At 40.2% G+C, this 19,401-nt stretch overlaps 1 protein-coding gene across 4 annotated transcripts in view; it reads right to left on the bottom strand.

Annotated features, from left to right (window-relative positions):
* Positions 1-1,848: 1,848 nt before the first annotated feature.
* HIVEP1 (HIVEP zinc finger 1) overlaps positions 1,849-19,401 on the bottom strand; it is a 145,005-nt gene continuing 127,452 nt past the window's right edge. For all 4 annotated transcript variants that reach the window (XM_041770094.1, XM_041770096.1, XM_041770093.1 and 1 more), the window contains exons 8-9: positions 8,704-9,215; positions 1,849-6,778 (exon numbers count right to left, since the gene is read on the bottom strand). In XM_041770094.1, the coding sequence (XP_041626028.1) occupies positions 5,540-6,778; positions 8,704-9,215 (1,751 nt within the window). In that variant the 3' untranslated portion in view covers positions 1,849-5,539. The remainder of the gene's footprint in view (positions 6,779-8,703; positions 9,216-19,401) is intronic.

Consider the following 19,401-nt stretch of genomic DNA (forward strand, 5'->3'; position numbering starts at 1 on the left):
TCTAATATCCCCAAGACAATGCTTTTTTTGGGGGGGGTGGGGAGGGGAAGAATGTAGAATGGTGCCTACTGAACTTTGTATAAATCAAACTGCTACATTTTTAAATAGTTTAATTTTTCCTATTAAATTTTGCCTCATACCCAGTCCATCTCTCCAGTTGGTCCAATCTTCTTGGACACTGATCCTCATCTATTTGCATTATCAATAAATGTCTCCTATAATTTTATTGAGTCCACCAATTAAGAAAAAATACTGTGGCCAGTTCAGTCATGAATTGTGTTTGCCTTCCATGCTCCCTGTATTACTTTCTTTTCCTCCTCACTTTTCTGTCCTGTTATTGCCAGTTCTTCCCCTAAATTATTCGCCCCTTAAAGAAATGACACTCTCCTCCCTGCATGAATAACTCGTGACTCTTCATGTGAAGAGACAACACACTTTTAATCATCTTCAGTTCTGTCCCTTGCTCTCCACAGTATCACCATGGCTTTGTCGGCTGCTTGCTACACCACTAAAAACATTCTCTGCTTCTTTCATCTTGATCCTTCTTCTGGCTTCCTGCACCTCTGGTTCTGTGCAACACTGCTGTTGTGCAATCTTGGACTCAAATACCAGCTCCTGCAGGAGCATGATGAAAATTCAAAACAATGAGAGATGCAGGTTCTTTGTCTAGAAAATGGGAAAATAACACATTGAAATGAGATGATAAATAATACATAGTGGGGATAAATATTGGTTGCCCTCCACATCCCTCTGTAATGTCCTCCCTTCTACTGTTTCTGCTTAGTGACGTTCCTTCAAGGGCAAATTTAAAGATCACATGCTCCAGAAAGTGCTCCCTGATTAATTCAACCAGGAGCTCCCCCTTATTTTCATTAATACTCTTGGTTGTACAGTAGCCCCCTGCTATCCATGGGAAAATGTTCCAAGACTCCTTTCACTGGATGCCTGAAGCCACGGATAATACTGAACCCTCTATTTACTATGTTCTTTCTAGTACACACATACCTATGATAAAGTTTAACTTACAAATGAGGCACAGTGAAAGAACAATAAAGATGAATAATACAGAACAACTTTATACTATAATAGAAATTACATGAATGTGATCTCTTTTTCCTAAAATACCTTACTGTACCATACTCACCCTTCTTGTGATATGTGACAAGACGGGAGTGAGGGGAATGACACAGGCACTGTGACATGGTATTAGGCTATACTACTTACCTACTGAGGATGTGCGTGGGGGCAAGTGGGGGGGGGGTCGGGAGGGAAGAGGTGGGGGAGGGTGGTGGACCACCTGCCTCTGCCTGAGGTTGACCACTGAAACCACAGAAAGTGAAACAGAGAATAAAGGGGAACTATGGTTCCACTCTCACTCCTCTTGAGAAGCTCTGTGTCTTACACTTACTCTTCTACTAGACCTTAAGCTCCTAGAGGGTAGACACTAATTTGCATTAAATTTGTCTCTCCAAAGTGCTCTCTATACTGTTGGTGCTAAATAAATATTTGTTGAAAGCCTGAGTGAATCTTCTTTTCCACTTAGACTGCTTCCCAGGCACATTAAAAACAAAAAAAAATATATATTTTATTTGAGAGAGAGAGAAAGAGAGAGAGTAAGAGGGGGTAGGGGCTGAGGGAGAGGGAGAAACTTTAGCCGACTCTGTGCTAAGTCCAGAGTCTGATCCCAGGACTCTGAGATCATGATTTGAGCTGAAACCAAGAGTCTGTTGCTCAACCGAGTGTACCATCCAGGTACACCTTCCTCCACTCCCCCAGCATGATTTTTAAGTAGCATGGTCATCTCAGTTACTTCTGTTCTACTGCCTAGGAACATTTCTAAAGTCCCAAATCCCATTCCTTCTTCAAAATGCAGCAGTCCCCAACATACACAAATCATTCTTTAATTACTTAGGATAACTTTCTTACCTCTCAAAATGTTTATAGTCTGTGATTTCTAAGATGTGTGTGGCCTATTTTTATTCTCTAGTTTATATGGCCTGAGTCTTAGGCAAGCATGCTCCTCTGGGACAGAAAGTGTGCCTTCTAATTTCTTCTGTATCTTGCATTATATTGGAGTTGGTTGGTACTTAGCACAAATGCTGGATTTGGGATGCCTGAGACTTTTTCAGGCCTGATGTACTCTGATGACCACAACAGAGTACTGGTATATGCAGTACTCTGGTATATGCAAGGTTCTAAATGAACCCAACAGAGGTAAGAGCCTCATGACTTTCAAATTATATAACTGGCGGAGAAAAATATTTTACATTTTTTGCTTTAAATTTGCTCTCTTTCATTTTTTTGTAATGATGGCAGAGAGTCAAGGTCATTAAAATAATCCCATATAACAACCTTCATTGAATATTAAATAGATAATTCAAAGTCATGGGAAACCAGTTTAGAAGAAGATTCTAGTCTTAGATTTAATATCCTGTGTTTAGAATTTACATAGTTTTGAGACAAAATTACTTTAATGAAAGTCACCCTTTCGTGTTGCTTAAACTTGATCTCAAAACATAAGCTTAAAAAGAGAAAAGAAAAGAAGAGCACTGATGTTATATTTTGACCTGAGCATGCATCAAGAAATACCTTGACAGTTTTCCAACGAAAATAATGAACATCTCCATAAGCCTTGTTAAGCCCTATCATTTAAAATTCTGATTAGAGATTAATATGAGTGTTATTTACAGTGTTCCTGTGAAATGAAAGTCACTGCTGTATTATTAAAAAAAAGAGAAACAAAATCTCTTTGTAAAATATTATCAGTTAATCATCATTCTGAAAAAATTAAGTCTCATTGTAGCCTAAAGTTTAGAGAATGAAGTGACTTGAATGCCACTAACTTGTTAATGCAACAGTTTTCATAAAACAGATATATCAACCCTTAATAACTAGAAAGATGACTTTTTTTTTTAAGAAGTTTTATTAGGTGAGCTTTATTTTTTAAAAGTAATCTCCACATCTGATGTGGGGCTTGAACTCATGCGTCACATGCCCTACCAACTGAGCCAGCCAGATGCCTGCAAGACCTTTGATTCTTTAGCTATTTTCCAACACTTCTGAGAGTGGTACTGTAGTGGGTTCACATAAGGATATACTGAAATTGTCTCATTATGCTTTTCACTTGTTTGACTAACAACTTATCACAGAGATTTGTTATGGTCACTGTGGTCTATTTCTCCAGTGACCTGGGTCTTCCGTGACAGTACAAGAGAATAAAAGTCAAATGTACGCTCACCAGCTCTATGGATTCCATTATTTGCAAGTCACCTATATTTAAGGATATCAGTGCTCTGTGGGAAAAGAGGACTTTGCATCAAGTGTCCAAAATTATTCCTTTAGATTTTGTTTATGTGACTATTTCAAAATATAATGGCTCAGACTTTGAGAATGTTTCTCACTTAGCTGCATACTAGCAAACTATGTGAAAACCACACTGAAGTAGTAAAATCACTAATATTAAAGGTATGTGTATAATGTAATGAATCTTGAAAAGTCAAGACTACAAAAGAAGCTTAAGATATATTACAGCATTATCAAATCCTCAAGGGAGCATCCAAGTATATCACAACATTTGGTGTTTGGTTAAATGTAGGAAAATTTTAAAATTAATAGAATTCATCCATTAATAGAATCCATACAAAATAAAAAAGAAATCCCAATCCCAAAATTCTGAGCATTACTTTTGAATTTAGAGAAGTTATACATACCTAAAATATGATTATAGAATAAAAATGTTTGCTATACTGCTTTAAAATTTTAGGCAATGTACAATAAAAAGTATAATAGAAAGCATGACATGAAAAAACATTAGCTTTGAGAGATTTGATGAGTAATGGACCTCATTTTCAACAACCATATTGACAGAGCAATGCAGTTCTTGTAAGTTTCTAGAATTCTTTTCAAATCTTAGAATATAAAATAGAGGTTTATTTTTGAGAAATAAGTGTAAATTAAAATTCTAGCACACATCAAAAGGACCACAGACCCATCAGGGCCTGCTGGGGCCAGAACGCACTCTAGAGGTCGTTAATTCGGTACAGGGCATGCAGGCCAAGATGGCAGGTGCCCTTCCAGAAATTACAGAAAGCAGCGGCTGGCCAACAGCAGGTCTGGAAACAACTGAGAATACTTCGCCCAATGGTCTGTCGTCTCACCAGCTTCATACCACTGTATCCCCATGAAGGCGGCCTTTAAAAAATGTGAATACATTGCCTTAATGATATATTACATATTCAGTTCCCGCATTAAAACACTTTCTCACAAACCCAGCATGTGTAATGCTTAATAATGCAAATCATGGCCATGGAAACTGTGAATTTTTTTCTGAATGGGTAAGGCCGGTTAAGCCTCCCAGGACACGAAAGGGTCATTTCTAAAGAGAGTCACATAAGTAATTGAGAAGTTTGCATTCGGTTCTTCCGTAAATCTTGGGACCCTCTGCGTTTTGGTTTTGGTCGGAGAGCTCTCCGAGATGATCAGTAGGGCTTGTTAGGAGGCAATGAAGAGCCTTTGGCTGATGGACAGACCTGGGGATGGAGCCTGAGAAACTGGTTTCACGGGGCCTCATCCAAGTTCTCCGGACAGTCGTTTTTTAATTTGATTTTTTGACAATTGTTTTTTAATTTGATTTGTTTACCAGAAACCGTCACACCCGCATTTAGGAACGCTGCCTGTTGCAGGCCGTGTGCTCCAAGTATCTGCAGACAGTGTTCATGAGGACTGAACCTTCTACAAAGTTAACGGCTATAAAACGAGTCACAAATAAGAAAACTAGGCCTTGGCCGTTTGGATCGCACTGAATTTCACACGGTAGTAACACCCGTCAGGCCCCCCCGTTTCTCAAAAACAAGGGTGGGGGTGAGCGCGGAAAGAATGGGGCCTAGGGGCCTTTTCTGATCCTGGATACGGAAAGAAGGCACGGCTTAAGCAGTGGTAAAGTCAGTAAACAATATTTTACTGAAACATTTCATGACACAGAAAAAAATCTGTCTGAAGTGTAAAGTTACGGTCTTTTACACAAGAAGGACAGACCCATTTTCAAAGACTAATATGAATACAATAAATATGGAGTTTACATACTAATTTATACACAGAAACTCTGCCCCACAGCCATAAAAATTTATATTTAACAGTGCAACATATAATTTAATCATTTGATTTGACAGGGTGTTTTGTTTTGTTTTCTTCTAAACACAAATAACTACCTGGTTTTCATATACATATATAATATATATTTTTTATGTATATAGATATTCAACAATCTGTACAGCTTCTAAACATAAAACTCCTAAAAGGCACGAGTGTCTATACAACATGTACAAAAATGGCTGGAGCGGACACAAAAACAACAATTATTGGTCAAAAGTTCATGATTGCACAAAGATTAGTCATGAGTTTATGTCAGAAAAATGTGCTTTAAGGAAAGGAGGGTTTTCAAAGAAACCTTTAAGTGTTATATAAAAAAAACAAAAACAAAAAAAACCACCAAAAAACCAAACAGAACCGGCCCCCCCCCCGCCCCCCCTCACAAAGACCCCTAGGTGGCTATCACAAGCCTGTCCTCGTCGTCGTCGCTACTCACGTCGCTGAACTGCGCGACGGCCTGCCTCCGGGACAGCACGGCCGGCCTGGGCCCCCGCCTGTCGGGCCCCCGCCTGTCGGGAGACGGGGTCCGCCGGCCGGGGGGCTCCGGGAAGGCTTCGGGGTTGGGCCGCCCCGGCAATGGCGGCTCCAAGGGCCCCGACGCCGGGCGGCCCTGCGGGGGCGGGACTTCCGGCGGCGGCTTCCCGTGAGGCCCCGGGGCGGGCTTCCCGTGATGCCCCAGGGCTGCCTTCCCGGAGGCGTCCATGTCCATTTTCCGGCAGCCGTCGTCGGGCCCGGCGTGGTCCCTGGCGGGGGCGGGGGCCTCGGGGACTCTGTTCGCGTTTGCCCGCTGCGCCTGAGGCGAGCCCTGAGGAGACGTGGTCCTGCCGCCCTGCTGCGCGCTGACGGCCGCCGCGGGCTTGGGCTGCGCCTCCCGCGCCCGGCTCTGGGAGGCCGCTAGCTCGGCGGCGCCCTGCGCGTCCGCGGGCACCTGACTCACCGAGGGGATGAGGGTGGGCAGCGCAATGTTCAGGATCTGGAGGCCTGGGATGTGCGCCTGCGGCGTGGGGCTGCTCTGGGGCGACGGGCTGGCCGTCAGAACCTGCAGCCCCACGGCGTTCAGGGCGAGCCCCGGCGGGTGCACCTGCGGGGCCAGGTTGGTGTTGGCGAGGCCCAGGATGTTGACGGTTTCCATGCTCAGCGACGGGAGAGGCTGCAGGCCGGGAGTGCGGAGGTTCTGAAGGCCTGGCACGCGGATCTGGCCGATGGGGATGCACGGCAAGACTCCGCTTAATTCGGCCACTCCGGCGGGGTTAGCGGTGCCAGACACTTCGGGGACGGGATCCCCGGGAGCGCCCACAGCCCTGTGGATGACGTTGACGGCGGGAATCGTCAGTTGCATTGGCCCTGCTTGAATGGGGACGAACGTGGAGTAGGTGAGGCCGGCGGGCACCACGTGGATCCCGCCCACTGGAACCATGTTGTAGGGTGTCCTCGACTGCTGCTGGGAGTGCAAAGGCAGGTGGCTGAACAGATGAGTCTGGGGCGAGGGCAGGCCTGCCGGCGGCTGGAGCGTCACCTGCTGCTTCTGTTCGAGCGCGTCGGGCTGCGGGGAGGCCCCCGAAGGAAGCCCCGCTGCTGCCTGAGGGCCGGGCTCCGCCGCGGGACGAGGGAGTCTTGCGGATCCTGTGCTCTGAAAGACAAGACGCAAGGCCCTTTTACCAGCACAGCTTCTCCGGGCCCTGAGCTAAACTGTGGCAGAAAAATCTCTTCTGCCCAGAGACGCGGAAGCACGTGTATTTGTCCACACATTACAAGCTTGCTGAAAATGGTGCTTTCATTTTACTTTTTTTTTTTTTTAATTTTTATTTATTGATTCATGATAGACACATACACACAGAGAGGGAGCGGGGCAGAGACAGGCAGAGGAAGAAGCAGGCTCCATGCAGGGAGCCCGACGCGGGACTCGATCCTGAGACCCCAGGATGGTGCCCTGGGCCACAGGCAGGTGCAGGAGCCACCCAGGGATCCCGATGCTTTCATTTTAAAAGATAAATTGCCAACCAAAAAAAAAAAAAAAAAAATCTATTATGCCTTTAATCTCTAGTATGAATAACAGCAACACATTTTGTATAATACTGTTTGCATTTTTCAGACATTTCGTGGGCATCATCTCATTTATACAGGAATTAACCTTGAGATGTAGCCATAATTTTATTGCTGTTGTTCTATTTCTGTTATCATTATTGGCACCTCTAGCTCAGCTGTACCCTATTTTAGAGATTAGGAGTTAATTGAGAAATTGTGGCATTAGTTGGCTACAAATACCGAGTTGAAGGGGAAAATCAACTGGACGGTTATTTTTTTTTTTTAATTTTATTTATTCATGAGAGACAGAGAGAGAGGCAGAGACACGGACAGAGGGAGAAGCAGGCTCCATGCAGGGAGCCCAACCTGGGACTCCATCCTCGGGGTCTGCAGGATCAGGCCCTGGGCTGAAGGTGGTGCTAAACCGCTGAGTCCCCCGGGGCTGCCATGGAGGGTTATTTTTGAAATACTGAGTTGTCATTGATAAAAGCCTGCAGTTGTTTATTCCTTCCTTCATTTGTAAGTTTATGAAATGTCTACTGAAAACCAGATTTCTAGGCACTGGCAGGTATGTAAAGTGATTTTAGGAAGAGAAGCCAAGAGTGTAGGTGACCATTCTGGAAGTCATGAAAAGGGATAAATCTTGCCAATCTCCCTCCTGCCCAAGATTATCACCTTAATATTAAATTTTTCTTGACCATATCTACATTGCAGGGCTGCATTAATTTATGTATTAATTTAAATATCAAACATAATTTATTACTGCAATTAAGTTAAATTATATTACTTTAGAATAGTCTACAGAAATCTGAGCTTGCACAGTCTTTATTTCTCTCCAGTGTTACTTAGCAAACCAAAATCTGCCACATTTAGAAATAAACTCTACCGCCATGGTCAATACTAGAGGTAAGAGAAGTGTCAGGGAGATGAACATACTCGTCACAGATTTAAACATTCCTTATGAGCTACCAGGGGACAGACACGTTCCCATCACAAGTAGGGTGACTTTCCACAGGCATGTGTCTGGCCCTGAGGTGGTTCGCCGGCAAGAAGCTCTAAAGCTGCCACAGCAATCTGATCACTCAAGCAAAGTTTTTTTTTGTGTCATGCTAACTTTGCCACAGAAACTGGTAGCTGTCTTGATGACAGGCACAAAGTACAAAATGTTTGGATAATTTAGTGCAAATTCATCATATATATCAGTGAGAGAAACAACTCAGAGTGAGCACTGGGACAAACAGGTTCTGAGATTCATGTTCCCAATGGGCACATAGATATTTTTTCAAATGAGTATATTTTTAAAGATCCATTTGGTCCTTTCACAGATTTGTGATACAAAGTGTGAGCTCTGATTAGAATAACTAGCAAGGAGCCAAAAACATAATTGTTCTTTGCCTTCAAGTAAAACAAAAAATTAAGCCTAAGAAACTGATTTGGCCATAAATCAGTAACTTAAGTACGTTATTTTCTTAAGCCATTAGGATCCCCCTATTTAACAGGTTAAACAAAAGGAAAGCAATAAACATTTACCTGTGTTAAAGTAATAGTCTTTCCTGCCACAGAACTTCCCAGAATTTCTTCTGAGTCAGGGTAGTCTACAGACATTTGGTGACATGGGGATCTGGGTGCAGCTTTGGGTGACCTAGAAGAGTCTATGGGAGTAGTTGGTTCTTCTCCATCTTTTGCAGCCTGCTGCCGGGTCTTCCCTGGAGATTCTGGCTTCCTGCTCTGGTCTGACTGCAGTGTGCTAAGCACGGTCATCTTGGTGGGCAAGGCTCTGGGCAGAACGTCCATCGGGTCGGTGTGCACCCCCGAGAAGCAGTCAGCAATCCTGATGTCCTCCTCCACACTCCCAGAGTCCTGGAGGCTACTTCTAGATGGAAGGTGCTGCGGGCTGGCTGTAACGGAGGGAGCTGCTGACAAGACAGATTCTGCTTGACTGTCTTCATCGTCATCTTCATTTTCATTATCGTCTTCATCCGGCCCGTCGGAGTCTTCAAGGTCATACCCAGACCGCTCGAAACCAAATCTCTGCTTTTCATCTAATGAAAACAACCAAAGGGCTATGTTATACAATGTTTTACATGTGGACAAATACAACCTTTTATTTTATTATTATTATTATTATTATTATTATTATTATTATTATTATTATTTATAAGCTTTGCAATGCTGAAGAATAGAACAGACAAGTCTGTACCCACAGAAAGCCCACAGGTTAGCCAAGAAGAGTGGCCAGGGGAAGAATGGGCCAGTCAGTCCAGGGATCAGAAAAGGGAGGTGCTGACAGCGGCATGTCCAGGACACTTGTTAGGGAAGCAGGACATGAAATGGACCTCAGGAGAGTAGAAGCAAGGGTATTATATATCAAGAAAATCAGAAATAAAGGCCTCTACTATTACAGAAAAATGAAAGATATACAGAAATTCAAGAGTTCAACACAATTCTTCCTGAGCTCTTTCTACCTCCTTGTGTCTCCCTTTTATTAAAATTAAAACAACTCTGATGCCATTCATATTTGTAAGCAAACTAACTTTATTTGATAATATATCAAATATTTGAATTAATATGTGAATAGTATTTTAGACAGGTTTCCACTGTCCTCAGAGTAGTAATATTCTTTAATATTTAAGACTTCTACCTTTTTCTTTTCTGTTTTACTAAGAGAGACGCTGAATCTTTCCATCATTTTTTCTATGATAATTCAACTCACACGAAGAGGAACATTGACTAGAAGTCATTCATATCAGCCTCATGACCCCAGTGGGACTGTGTTTTAACAAAGAACATTCAAGAAGGTCCAGGTTTCAAATAGTTTCAAAATTTTCATAAGCTCACGTGGAACTAGATTTAAAACTTCATCTGTTTAAAAAATATTACAACATTAAATGTGCTTTCCCTTGGAAAGCTAATAAACTTTAAAAAGTTAAATGGAGGATGAATGCAAAACCTCACCCCAATTCTTTGTCATGAGCAATAATAAAGACATCACACGGTATTCAGCTTAGCTTTGAAATATTCTGTATTTATACGTACTTTTTAACGTTCTGTTTTACACATATTTTTTGAAGAGAGGTTTATTTCCTGCATATCCCAAAAGGTCTGCATATTAATTTATTTTACCAGTCCTTATATATTACAAAGGTAAGTTCTTAGAGAAAAGCCTCAAAGGATTGACACCAAAACATTTAAGGGTGATTATTTCAAGAAGATGGAATGGATCAGAATTTTTAGGTTGTCTCTCTCTCTCTCTCTCTCTTTTTTTTTTTAAGATTTTACTTATTTATTCATCAGAGAGGCAGAGACACAGAGGAGAAGCAGGCTCCATCCAGGAAGCCTGATGTGGCACTTGATCCTGGGATCCCAGGAACATGCCCTGGGCCGAAGGCAGGCACCAAACCACTGAGCCACCCAGGGATCCCCTTAAGTTGTCTATCTCAAGTATGTGTTACTTTTACAATTAAAATATCCGAGGACAAAATATATGTATGTCGGTTACTTTAAAATGTGATTTCATTTGTTTTTTTTTGCCTTACGGGTTTTGCTGTTTTGCTATAAAATAACACTGATTTACTGAATCCCACCAGCTGCCCATGCTGGAGATGGAATGGGTGATTTCTGGGTAATTTCCCTGCCTCTTGCTTCACAGATACGTCTCTGAAACACTGTCTGATGTTTGAAATTCTAAAATTGGAGGGTCAGTCCCAATTTGTTTTGAGTTTACCATGATAGTGCTAAATCAGACACTTTTACTTTTTTTTTTTTTTTCCTCTTAAAGAGAAGTTGAAGAAAATCAGAAGACACCAGATGATTAGGAGAACAGATTACTGGAAGGGAGGCTGATTTCATCAGAGGTCAGCCCTGCTACAAAGTCTAACTGGGATGAAACCTGCTTTATCTTAAAAATGATTATTCTATTTAAAAAAAATAAAAAACAGGTCTCATTTTGATTTACAACTTTTTCATATTCCTTGTAAAGCTGAGGTCCTGGTCATTCAAAGAGTTGAAAGACCATGTCTGCAGGAAGAGAGGAGACACAAGCCTGCATCATCCAGGGTGGATGCAATGGGACACTGGCTGGAAGAATTCAGCTAAGCAGCTGATGGGTTGGTTAGAGCCAGCTATCGCCTGGCAGGATTGTGTGAATCCTCTGAAGCTATGCTCTCCTGTAGGCTCTACGTCATGAACCCCATTCCAGTGCTCACAGAAAAGAGTGCTCAGTATGCACTGCAATCCACATCTGGGGGACAGGAGTGGTAGCCACAGAGATGGAGCAAGACATTCCACTTGGATCCACTTCCCCTCTCCCCCTAGGGAAAAACACGACCCTGTAAAGGGACAGGTACATGCATTGCTGCCCTCAGGACACTGGTGAAAACTTACAGCAGTGGGAAAAGGGGAAGAAAAGGAGAAAAAAACACAGCTCTGCTACATGAGGAGGGACAGGATTACCAGCTGGGTCCACCACAACAGCTGAAGAAGTGGTGGAGGAACACAAAGGCCACAGACCAGAAACCTAAGAACATGGTACATATGGGAGACAGAGGCCGGATCAGAACAGAGATGGCATCCTGTCCTCCTCCTCACCCCTCAATGCTGAGCTAAGACCTTGAAGGGACAGGTAACAGCCAAAAACTGCTGGAATATGTCAAGTGACTCTCACTGAGACATGGTACAAAGGGAAGATCTAAGACTGGGACTGAGTTGGGCATCACATTGCATATTGCTCTGGTAACCCACCCACCACCTCAAAAACAAGTCCTCTATATAAGAATCTGAAGACTCTGGTGCTCTGAGGGTTGCCATCGCTACAGCAAATCTGTCATGTGTGGTTGGACTCCTAACTAGAGAAACTCTAGTGCCCATACTAAAGGCCCAGCAGGAGACACATGCCCCTTATAAGGTGGAAAGACTACACAGTCTCCACTGTCTTACACAAGATGTCTAGCTTTCAACAAAAATTACAGGGCATACAAAAAGGCAGGAAAAAAAAAACATACGCAGAAGAGAAAAAGCAATCAGAATTAGTTGGATATATGACACAGACGCTAGAAGTGTCAGATAATTTAAAATAAGTGATGTATTAAAGTCTCTGCTGGGAAAAGTGGACAATCTGCAATGTCCAGTGGGAATTTCTTCTGAGAGATGGAAAATGACGAAAAAAACCGAAATGAGACAAATGGAAAGCAAAGTAATAATGACAGGAAAATGGCCCAACCCAGAATTCTATGCTCATTGTCAATTTTCAAAGGCAAAGGAGAAATGCAGGCTTCCTTAGAAAAACCTAAACTGAGGGGACTCACTGACAACAGACATACTTGACAATAAATGTTAAAGGAATTTGGTATCAGATGAGAATGTGGATCTACACACACACAAAAAATGAAGAACATCAGAAATATGATAAAGATAAAAGTACTTCTCTAGAGTTTAAATTGCTTGCTCTGAAAGGCAACTCAGTGTCTGCAGCAGTCACAATGTACCGTGTGTTTACAGCATCAGTAAATGTAGAAGGAATGAAAACAACAGCACAAAGGATGGAAAGGAGGAATTGTGAATACACTGTTACAATGTCTTTACATGTAAAGTAAGGTAGCATTATTTGAAGGAAGACAACTAAATTTTTTAAAAAGGCATAAATAACAAAGTCAAGGAGGAGATGAAACAGAATCATAAAAAATGATTGGTTAAGTCAAAAAGAAAAAGAAGAAATAAACAGCTGGCAAGATGATACGTTTTATTCTACTACATGAAAAATATCATTAAAAGGAATGGTCTAACACATGAATTAAAGGACAGAAACTGCTAGACTGGATAAAAAAGCAAGTGCCAAGTATGTATTGTGTACAAGAAACCTATTTTAAATATAAAGACATAAATAGATTGAAAGTAAAGTTTGGAGAAAGATATACCTCATGACATTAACTAAATTACAGATGGAAAAACTACTAAATTCAGATGAAGTATATTTTAGAACAAAGAATATTATCAGGAATATTATCAAGAACAGGAATATTGCATAATGATACAGGAGTTGCCTCACTATGAAAATATATAATCCTAACTCTGTAGTAACTAAGCCAGAGCCTCCCTCATTTAGCCTTTAAATGAAGCTAAAACTGAAAAAATAATAAACCAATCCACAATTATGGCTGAAGACTTAAACATTCCACTCTCAGTAACTGATGGAACAAGTATATGGAAAGTCAGTAAGAACATAAAAGACCTGAAAAACTATCAAATAACTTGTTCCAGTGACAGTTATAGAACATTACACCCAACAACAGAATATGCTTTCCTTGTAAGTATACATGGAACATTCATCAATAGATACCATGTTCAGAGCTACAAAGCAAATCTCCACAAATTTCAAATACTAAAAGTCATATAGAGTATGTTTTTGGATGAAAACAGAATGAAACTAGAAATCAACAATTGGAAGATATGTGAAAATCCCCCAATATTCCAGATTTACAAAACATATTCCTAAATAATCTTTGGGTCAAAGAAAAAGTCTCAAAGAAAGGTCAGAAATACTTTAAGCTAGATGAAAATTAAAATATAACATGTAAACTGTGGAAGGCAGCTAAAGAAGTGGTTATTGGGAAATTTACTGTATCAAACACTTCTATTAGAAGAGAGGTCTCAAATAATCAGAGTTCTCACCTTTAGAAATTAGAAAAAGAAAACAAAACAAAACCCAAAGCAGGGAGCAGAAAGGAAATAATAGAGATGAGAAATGGAAATAAAGAAATTGACAAAAGAAAAGCAGATAGAATACATGAAGTCAAAAGCTGAGTCTTTGAAAAAAAAAAAGGATAAAATTGATAAACATCTATAATACTGGCTAAGAAAAAAAGAAGATACAAATTACCAGCATTAGGAAAGAAAAAGAGGGTATTACTACAAACTCAGACATTAAAAGGATAATAAGAAATCTATTTAGAACTCTATGACCCACCAAATGAACTAGAATTCTATTGAACAACTATTTTATTCTAATGAACTACAATACTATTTAATATAGCATCAAAATAATGAAATACTCAGGTATAAATTTTAAAAATGTACAGGATCCGTATGTTGAAAACTACAAAATACTAGTTAAAGAAACCAAAGGCAGGAAATAAATGAAGAGATGTACTATATTCATAGACTGGAAGTTTCAGTATTGTTATGAAAGCATTTCTCCCCAATCTGACCTATAAGATGCAATACAATTCTATTAAAAATCTCACAGGCATTTTACAGATATTGACAACCTGATTCTAACATTTCTAGAAATGTTAGAATAGCCAAAGCCATTTTGGAAAAGAAAAGAAGTTAAAGAATTCAGACCCAATAAATGTGGTATTGGCAGAAGGACAGATATATAGGAACCAACAGATCAGTAGAGAGAATCCAAAGATAAAAAACACATAAATATAGTTAGCTAAATTTTGACAAAGGCAGTTCCATGGGTAAAGGACAGTATTCTCAATAAACGTTGCTGAAACAATGGACATTCACATAGGAAAAAAATGACACATACTTTATAAAATAACTAAATCTAAATGTAAAATACAAAACTGTAAAACTTCCCAAAGAAAACTGTAGAAAATCTGTGTAACTTTGGAGTAGACAAAGATTTCTTACATATGACATCAAAAGCATAATTTTAAAAAATTGATAAACTGGGTTTCATTAATATTTAAAAAAGACCTTTTTTCTCTGAGAAAGACACAACAAAAAAGAATAAAAAGACTGGCATAGACTGTGAGAAAACATCTGAAAATCCCCCTTTTTTAAGATTTGGAAGATTTTATTTATTTATTTGAGACAGAGCATACGAGCAGGGTAAGGGGGCAGAAGGAGAAGCAGGGTCCTCACTGAGCAGGGAGCCCGATGCAGGGCTCAATCCTGGAATAACCTGAGTGGAAGGCAGATGCTTAACTGACTGAGCCACTCAGATGCCCCCTGAAAATCCTATTTCTGACAAATGGTATCTAGGATATATTTTAAAAATATGAAAATTCAACAATAAGTAAACAAATATCACACTTTAAAAAAATGGGCAAGATTTCCGAACACTTCACCAAAGAAGACAACTGGAAAGCAAAGAGCATATGAAAATAGGCTCATTATCAACAGCTGAAGAAATGCAAATAAAAACTGCAATGAAATGCCACTGTATTAGAATATTTTTTCAAAATGTACTGGTAAGGTCGCAGAACAACTGGACTCTCATACATTGCTGGTGATATGGAATATAAAATGGTACAGATACTTTGAAAACCAGTTTGAAAGTCTGTTATAAAGCTATACCTCTATCAGCCATACGACCCAGGGATTGCACTCCCAGTATCAAATGGAAATTTACATTCACATAGAGACCACATGAATGTCTTACAGCAAGTTTATTCATATTTGCCGAATACCAGCAGCAATCCAGATCTTTCCACTAGTCTGTGGATAACAAACTATGGCACATTAACACAATGGAATACTACTCAATAATACAAAAGAGATGAATTAAGTGAAAGAAGCCAGACCCCAAAATCTACTTATTCTATTATTCCTCTCATATGGCACTTTGGAAAAGGAACAACTATAGGGAAGCAAAGAGATCAGTGGTTGCTAGTGGGTGTTGGCTAGGAGAAGCAGTTGTCTTTAAGAGAATGGCACAGGAGTTTTGGAGATGATGGAACTCTTATGTATGGAACTGTGCGGGTGGATATACCATTCTATGAATTTGTCAAAGACCACCTTGGAGTGAGCTCTACACCATGATGTGGAACTTTATGGTAGGTAAATAGAAAGAGAATCAGCCAGGATGTGGGAAGTATCCAAGATGGAATGCAAATTGAGGCAGATGACCTTAACTGAAGTACAGGTGAACTACACAACCTCACTGAAGGGTAGGAAGAAAGGTCCCACCCTGGGTAAGGGTTATGACCAATGAGGTGAAGGCTGAAGACAAAAAGCTGCACACAAATGCTGTCTGTTACTGTAAATCTGTTTTTATGCAGGTGGTTTAGGATTTCAGAAACTGGTCCACTGATTAATACTAGATTTGAACAGTGGGTGCCGGGGTGTCTCAATTGGTTGGGTATCTGACTCTTAGTTTCAGCTTAGGTCATGATCTCATTGCTCATGGGATTGAGCCCAGTGTCGGGCACCATGCTCAGTGGGGAGTCTGCTTGAGGGTTTCTCTCTTTCTCAGCAGTTATCCCTATAATAAATAAATAAATCTTAAAAAAAAAAAAAAACTAGAGTTGAACAAATATACATAGTGTAGATGAGGGCCAGGTGCCTCATTGTAGGTGATAGAAAAACAAGGAAATTGAGAATGCTAGAATCAACTTTGTGGACTGGAATTGGGACTATCAGTATGGACTCATGTTTCATTCATGTATATGGCATGTGTGTGTGTGTGTGTGTGTGTGTGTGTGTGTGTATGTACATGTTCTCCCCCTCCATGATACAGAAATGAATACAGATGTGTGTGTAATTAGGGGGTTGGCATATGTCCATATGCTTCTTAGCTCTACCCAGTGACAGAGGACAGAAGCAGTAAACACACCACCTAGTGACATCTTGGTTTCTAAATACCATTCTCCAGTAGAGGGAACCAGAGGTCCTTGGAGAAATGGTTGATGTCAGGGCAGAAACATCTTGGGGTGCTAGAAAATAAAGAACTGCTTAAAGAAAAAAAAAAGATGGGGCAAGTCAAAAAGGGTATAGGAACAAACCTCAAAGAGCTATCAACGCTAGTGAGAACATGAGTTACACAATAAAAAATGATAAGCTTGATCATAACCCAAATAATAATAAATAATATGTATCTGTGAGTCCATATGGATGCAAATGAATCAAAGAATGAAAGAACAAACGGCCAAACGGTAACTTCTCCTTGCAGAAAAATTCCAGTTAATAAATTAGAACACACTCATAATACTTATCCTCGGCAAAATCCACCAATGTATAATAAACAGGATACCTGCATAATGTCAAAGTATCTCCAACAAACATTTAATATTTACAAAGGGAAGAACAGTAAGTTTACAACAGAGAGTCCTGGAAGACATCACCTTAGCCATGTAATACAGGTTTACATGACCAATAATACCTGTTGACATAATGTACCTCCTGATATGATACCCTGATATACATACAATCACCCCATGGCACCTTCCTAATGATGAAAACCTCAATCCAATCATGAGCATACACCAGAAAACCCTGAATTGAGAACATTCTGGAAAACAACTGATCAGTATTCCCTACCGATGGCAAGGTCATGAAAGACAACAGAGACCGAGAACACATGAGAGGAGTCTAAGAAGCTGTGACCACTAAGTACCATGTGGGATTCTGAAAGAGATCCTGGCTAGAAAAAGGATATTGATGGAAAGGGTGGTAGAACTCAAGTCACTTCTATACTCTACTTTCTAATGTTGAGCTGAAGTTAATCTCTCCTCACTGGCAAACATTCTGTAGTTATGTAAGATGCTAACACTGGGGGAAGCTGGGTGAAGAGTATACAGGAACTCTCTATATTCGTTTTGCAGGTTTTCTTTTCTTTTTTTTTTTTTTTAAGATTTTATTTATTTACTCATGAGAGACACAGAGAGAGAGGCAGAGACATAGGTAGTGGGAGAGAAGGCTCCCCACAGGGAGCCTGATGTGGGACTCGATTCCAGGACTCTGGGATCACGACCTGAGTCAAAGGCAGATGCTCAACCACTGAGCCACCCAGGTGTCCCTGTTTTGCAGGTTTTCTATAACACTAAAATAATCTTTAGGAAAACTGCATAAAACAAACAATTTGCCAGTACTCCAGGGCCTTTATTTTACTCTATCGACACCAATATTCTGACTCGTTCAGATAAGCTTGCACAATATCCACTTCCCTGCTGCTCTTATACTCATTAAGACTTCTCTTTCTGATAACCAATTTTCTCTTTCCTATTGTTTAATAGGAAACCATTAATTCTTGAAACCAAATCCAACACTCTTGTTGCTGAATTTAAAAGCACAGGAAATTTCTCCCAAATATGCCATAATCTACACACACGTTAAATTTTTAGCACCTACAACTGTTCCTACCTTGCATCTTGTACCTAGCTTTGCATCTTACTCAGCAGCTGTGTGTATGGTTCTAGTCTCCAGGACTCCAGGAGAATCTGGCTCCTCACGACATACACACCAATACTGTCTGATCATAACTCAAACAAGAAGTAATTAGGGACCTGATGTTTTCTCAGATAACGATTAAAAACATGTAAAATGCAGTTAATTATTTTAAAGTATCAGGCCCACAGATCACAAGTGTCAGAGCTGAGAGTCAAATCCAGGTTTGTCTGGCTTTTTAGTCTTTGCTAAATGCTCCACGTTCAAATGTCATGTTTTAAAAATCTATAGAGTGATCTGAAAGGTCAACAATAAGTCATAGAAATTTAGCTAGCTTATAAATATGCATGTGTTGAATGTTTACAGGTACAGACATTAAAAGCTTCATATAATTATGTGATTATGAATAGAACATATAAAATGCAATTCCCAAGGAGAATGTAAAACTAATAATTCAACCTTTTTAATTTCATGACAAATACACTGCATTTTTATAGTGACTACAGAAGCTTAAGAATACAGTATAAAACTTTAAATTTTATATATGCATACAAACTTTCAATGTATGCAATTTATATGAAGGATTTTAAAAGAACACCATATATTGGTTTAATGGGGAAGGGGGTAAAGCTATTTGGCTCCATTTTAATCTGATTTTGCCTTGATCATGCCAAGTTTCAGACCAAAGTTGGAAGTATGATAGGTAGGAAGACCCCAAGGGTGGTTTCCCTGGATCTTCTTTCTCCCTGGACAGAGCCACAGGCCCACAGCTTGGAGAGCACTTAAGAAGGCTAGGATTCTTTTCTGTAGCTTTCCTTCTCCAAGACAAGGAGAGAGTAATGTTTCTCTCTGCATGCACTGTGTCTTGAAACTCCTGAAGGGGAAGTTTCTAAGTATGGAAACCTGAAAATGAATTCTGGATCATTCTGTATTTCTTAAACACAGCTGATACTCTAGGGTGACAGAGAAAATATAAAATGGATAGCGTAAATGAATGCAAGACAATAGCATCCTTTTAAATACCCAGAGCACCAAGGCAGAGCCCACCAACTCTATTCTTTTGTTTGGATTTGTGTTAATTAAAGTCCTTTCACGTAACTTCACTGTCCCCTTAGC

This window comes from Vulpes lagopus, chromosome 10, assembly GCF_018345385.1.
Source record: "Vulpes lagopus strain Blue_001 chromosome 10, ASM1834538v1, whole genome shotgun sequence".
Classification (NCBI taxonomy): domain Eukaryota; kingdom Metazoa; phylum Chordata; class Mammalia; order Carnivora; family Canidae; genus Vulpes; species Vulpes lagopus.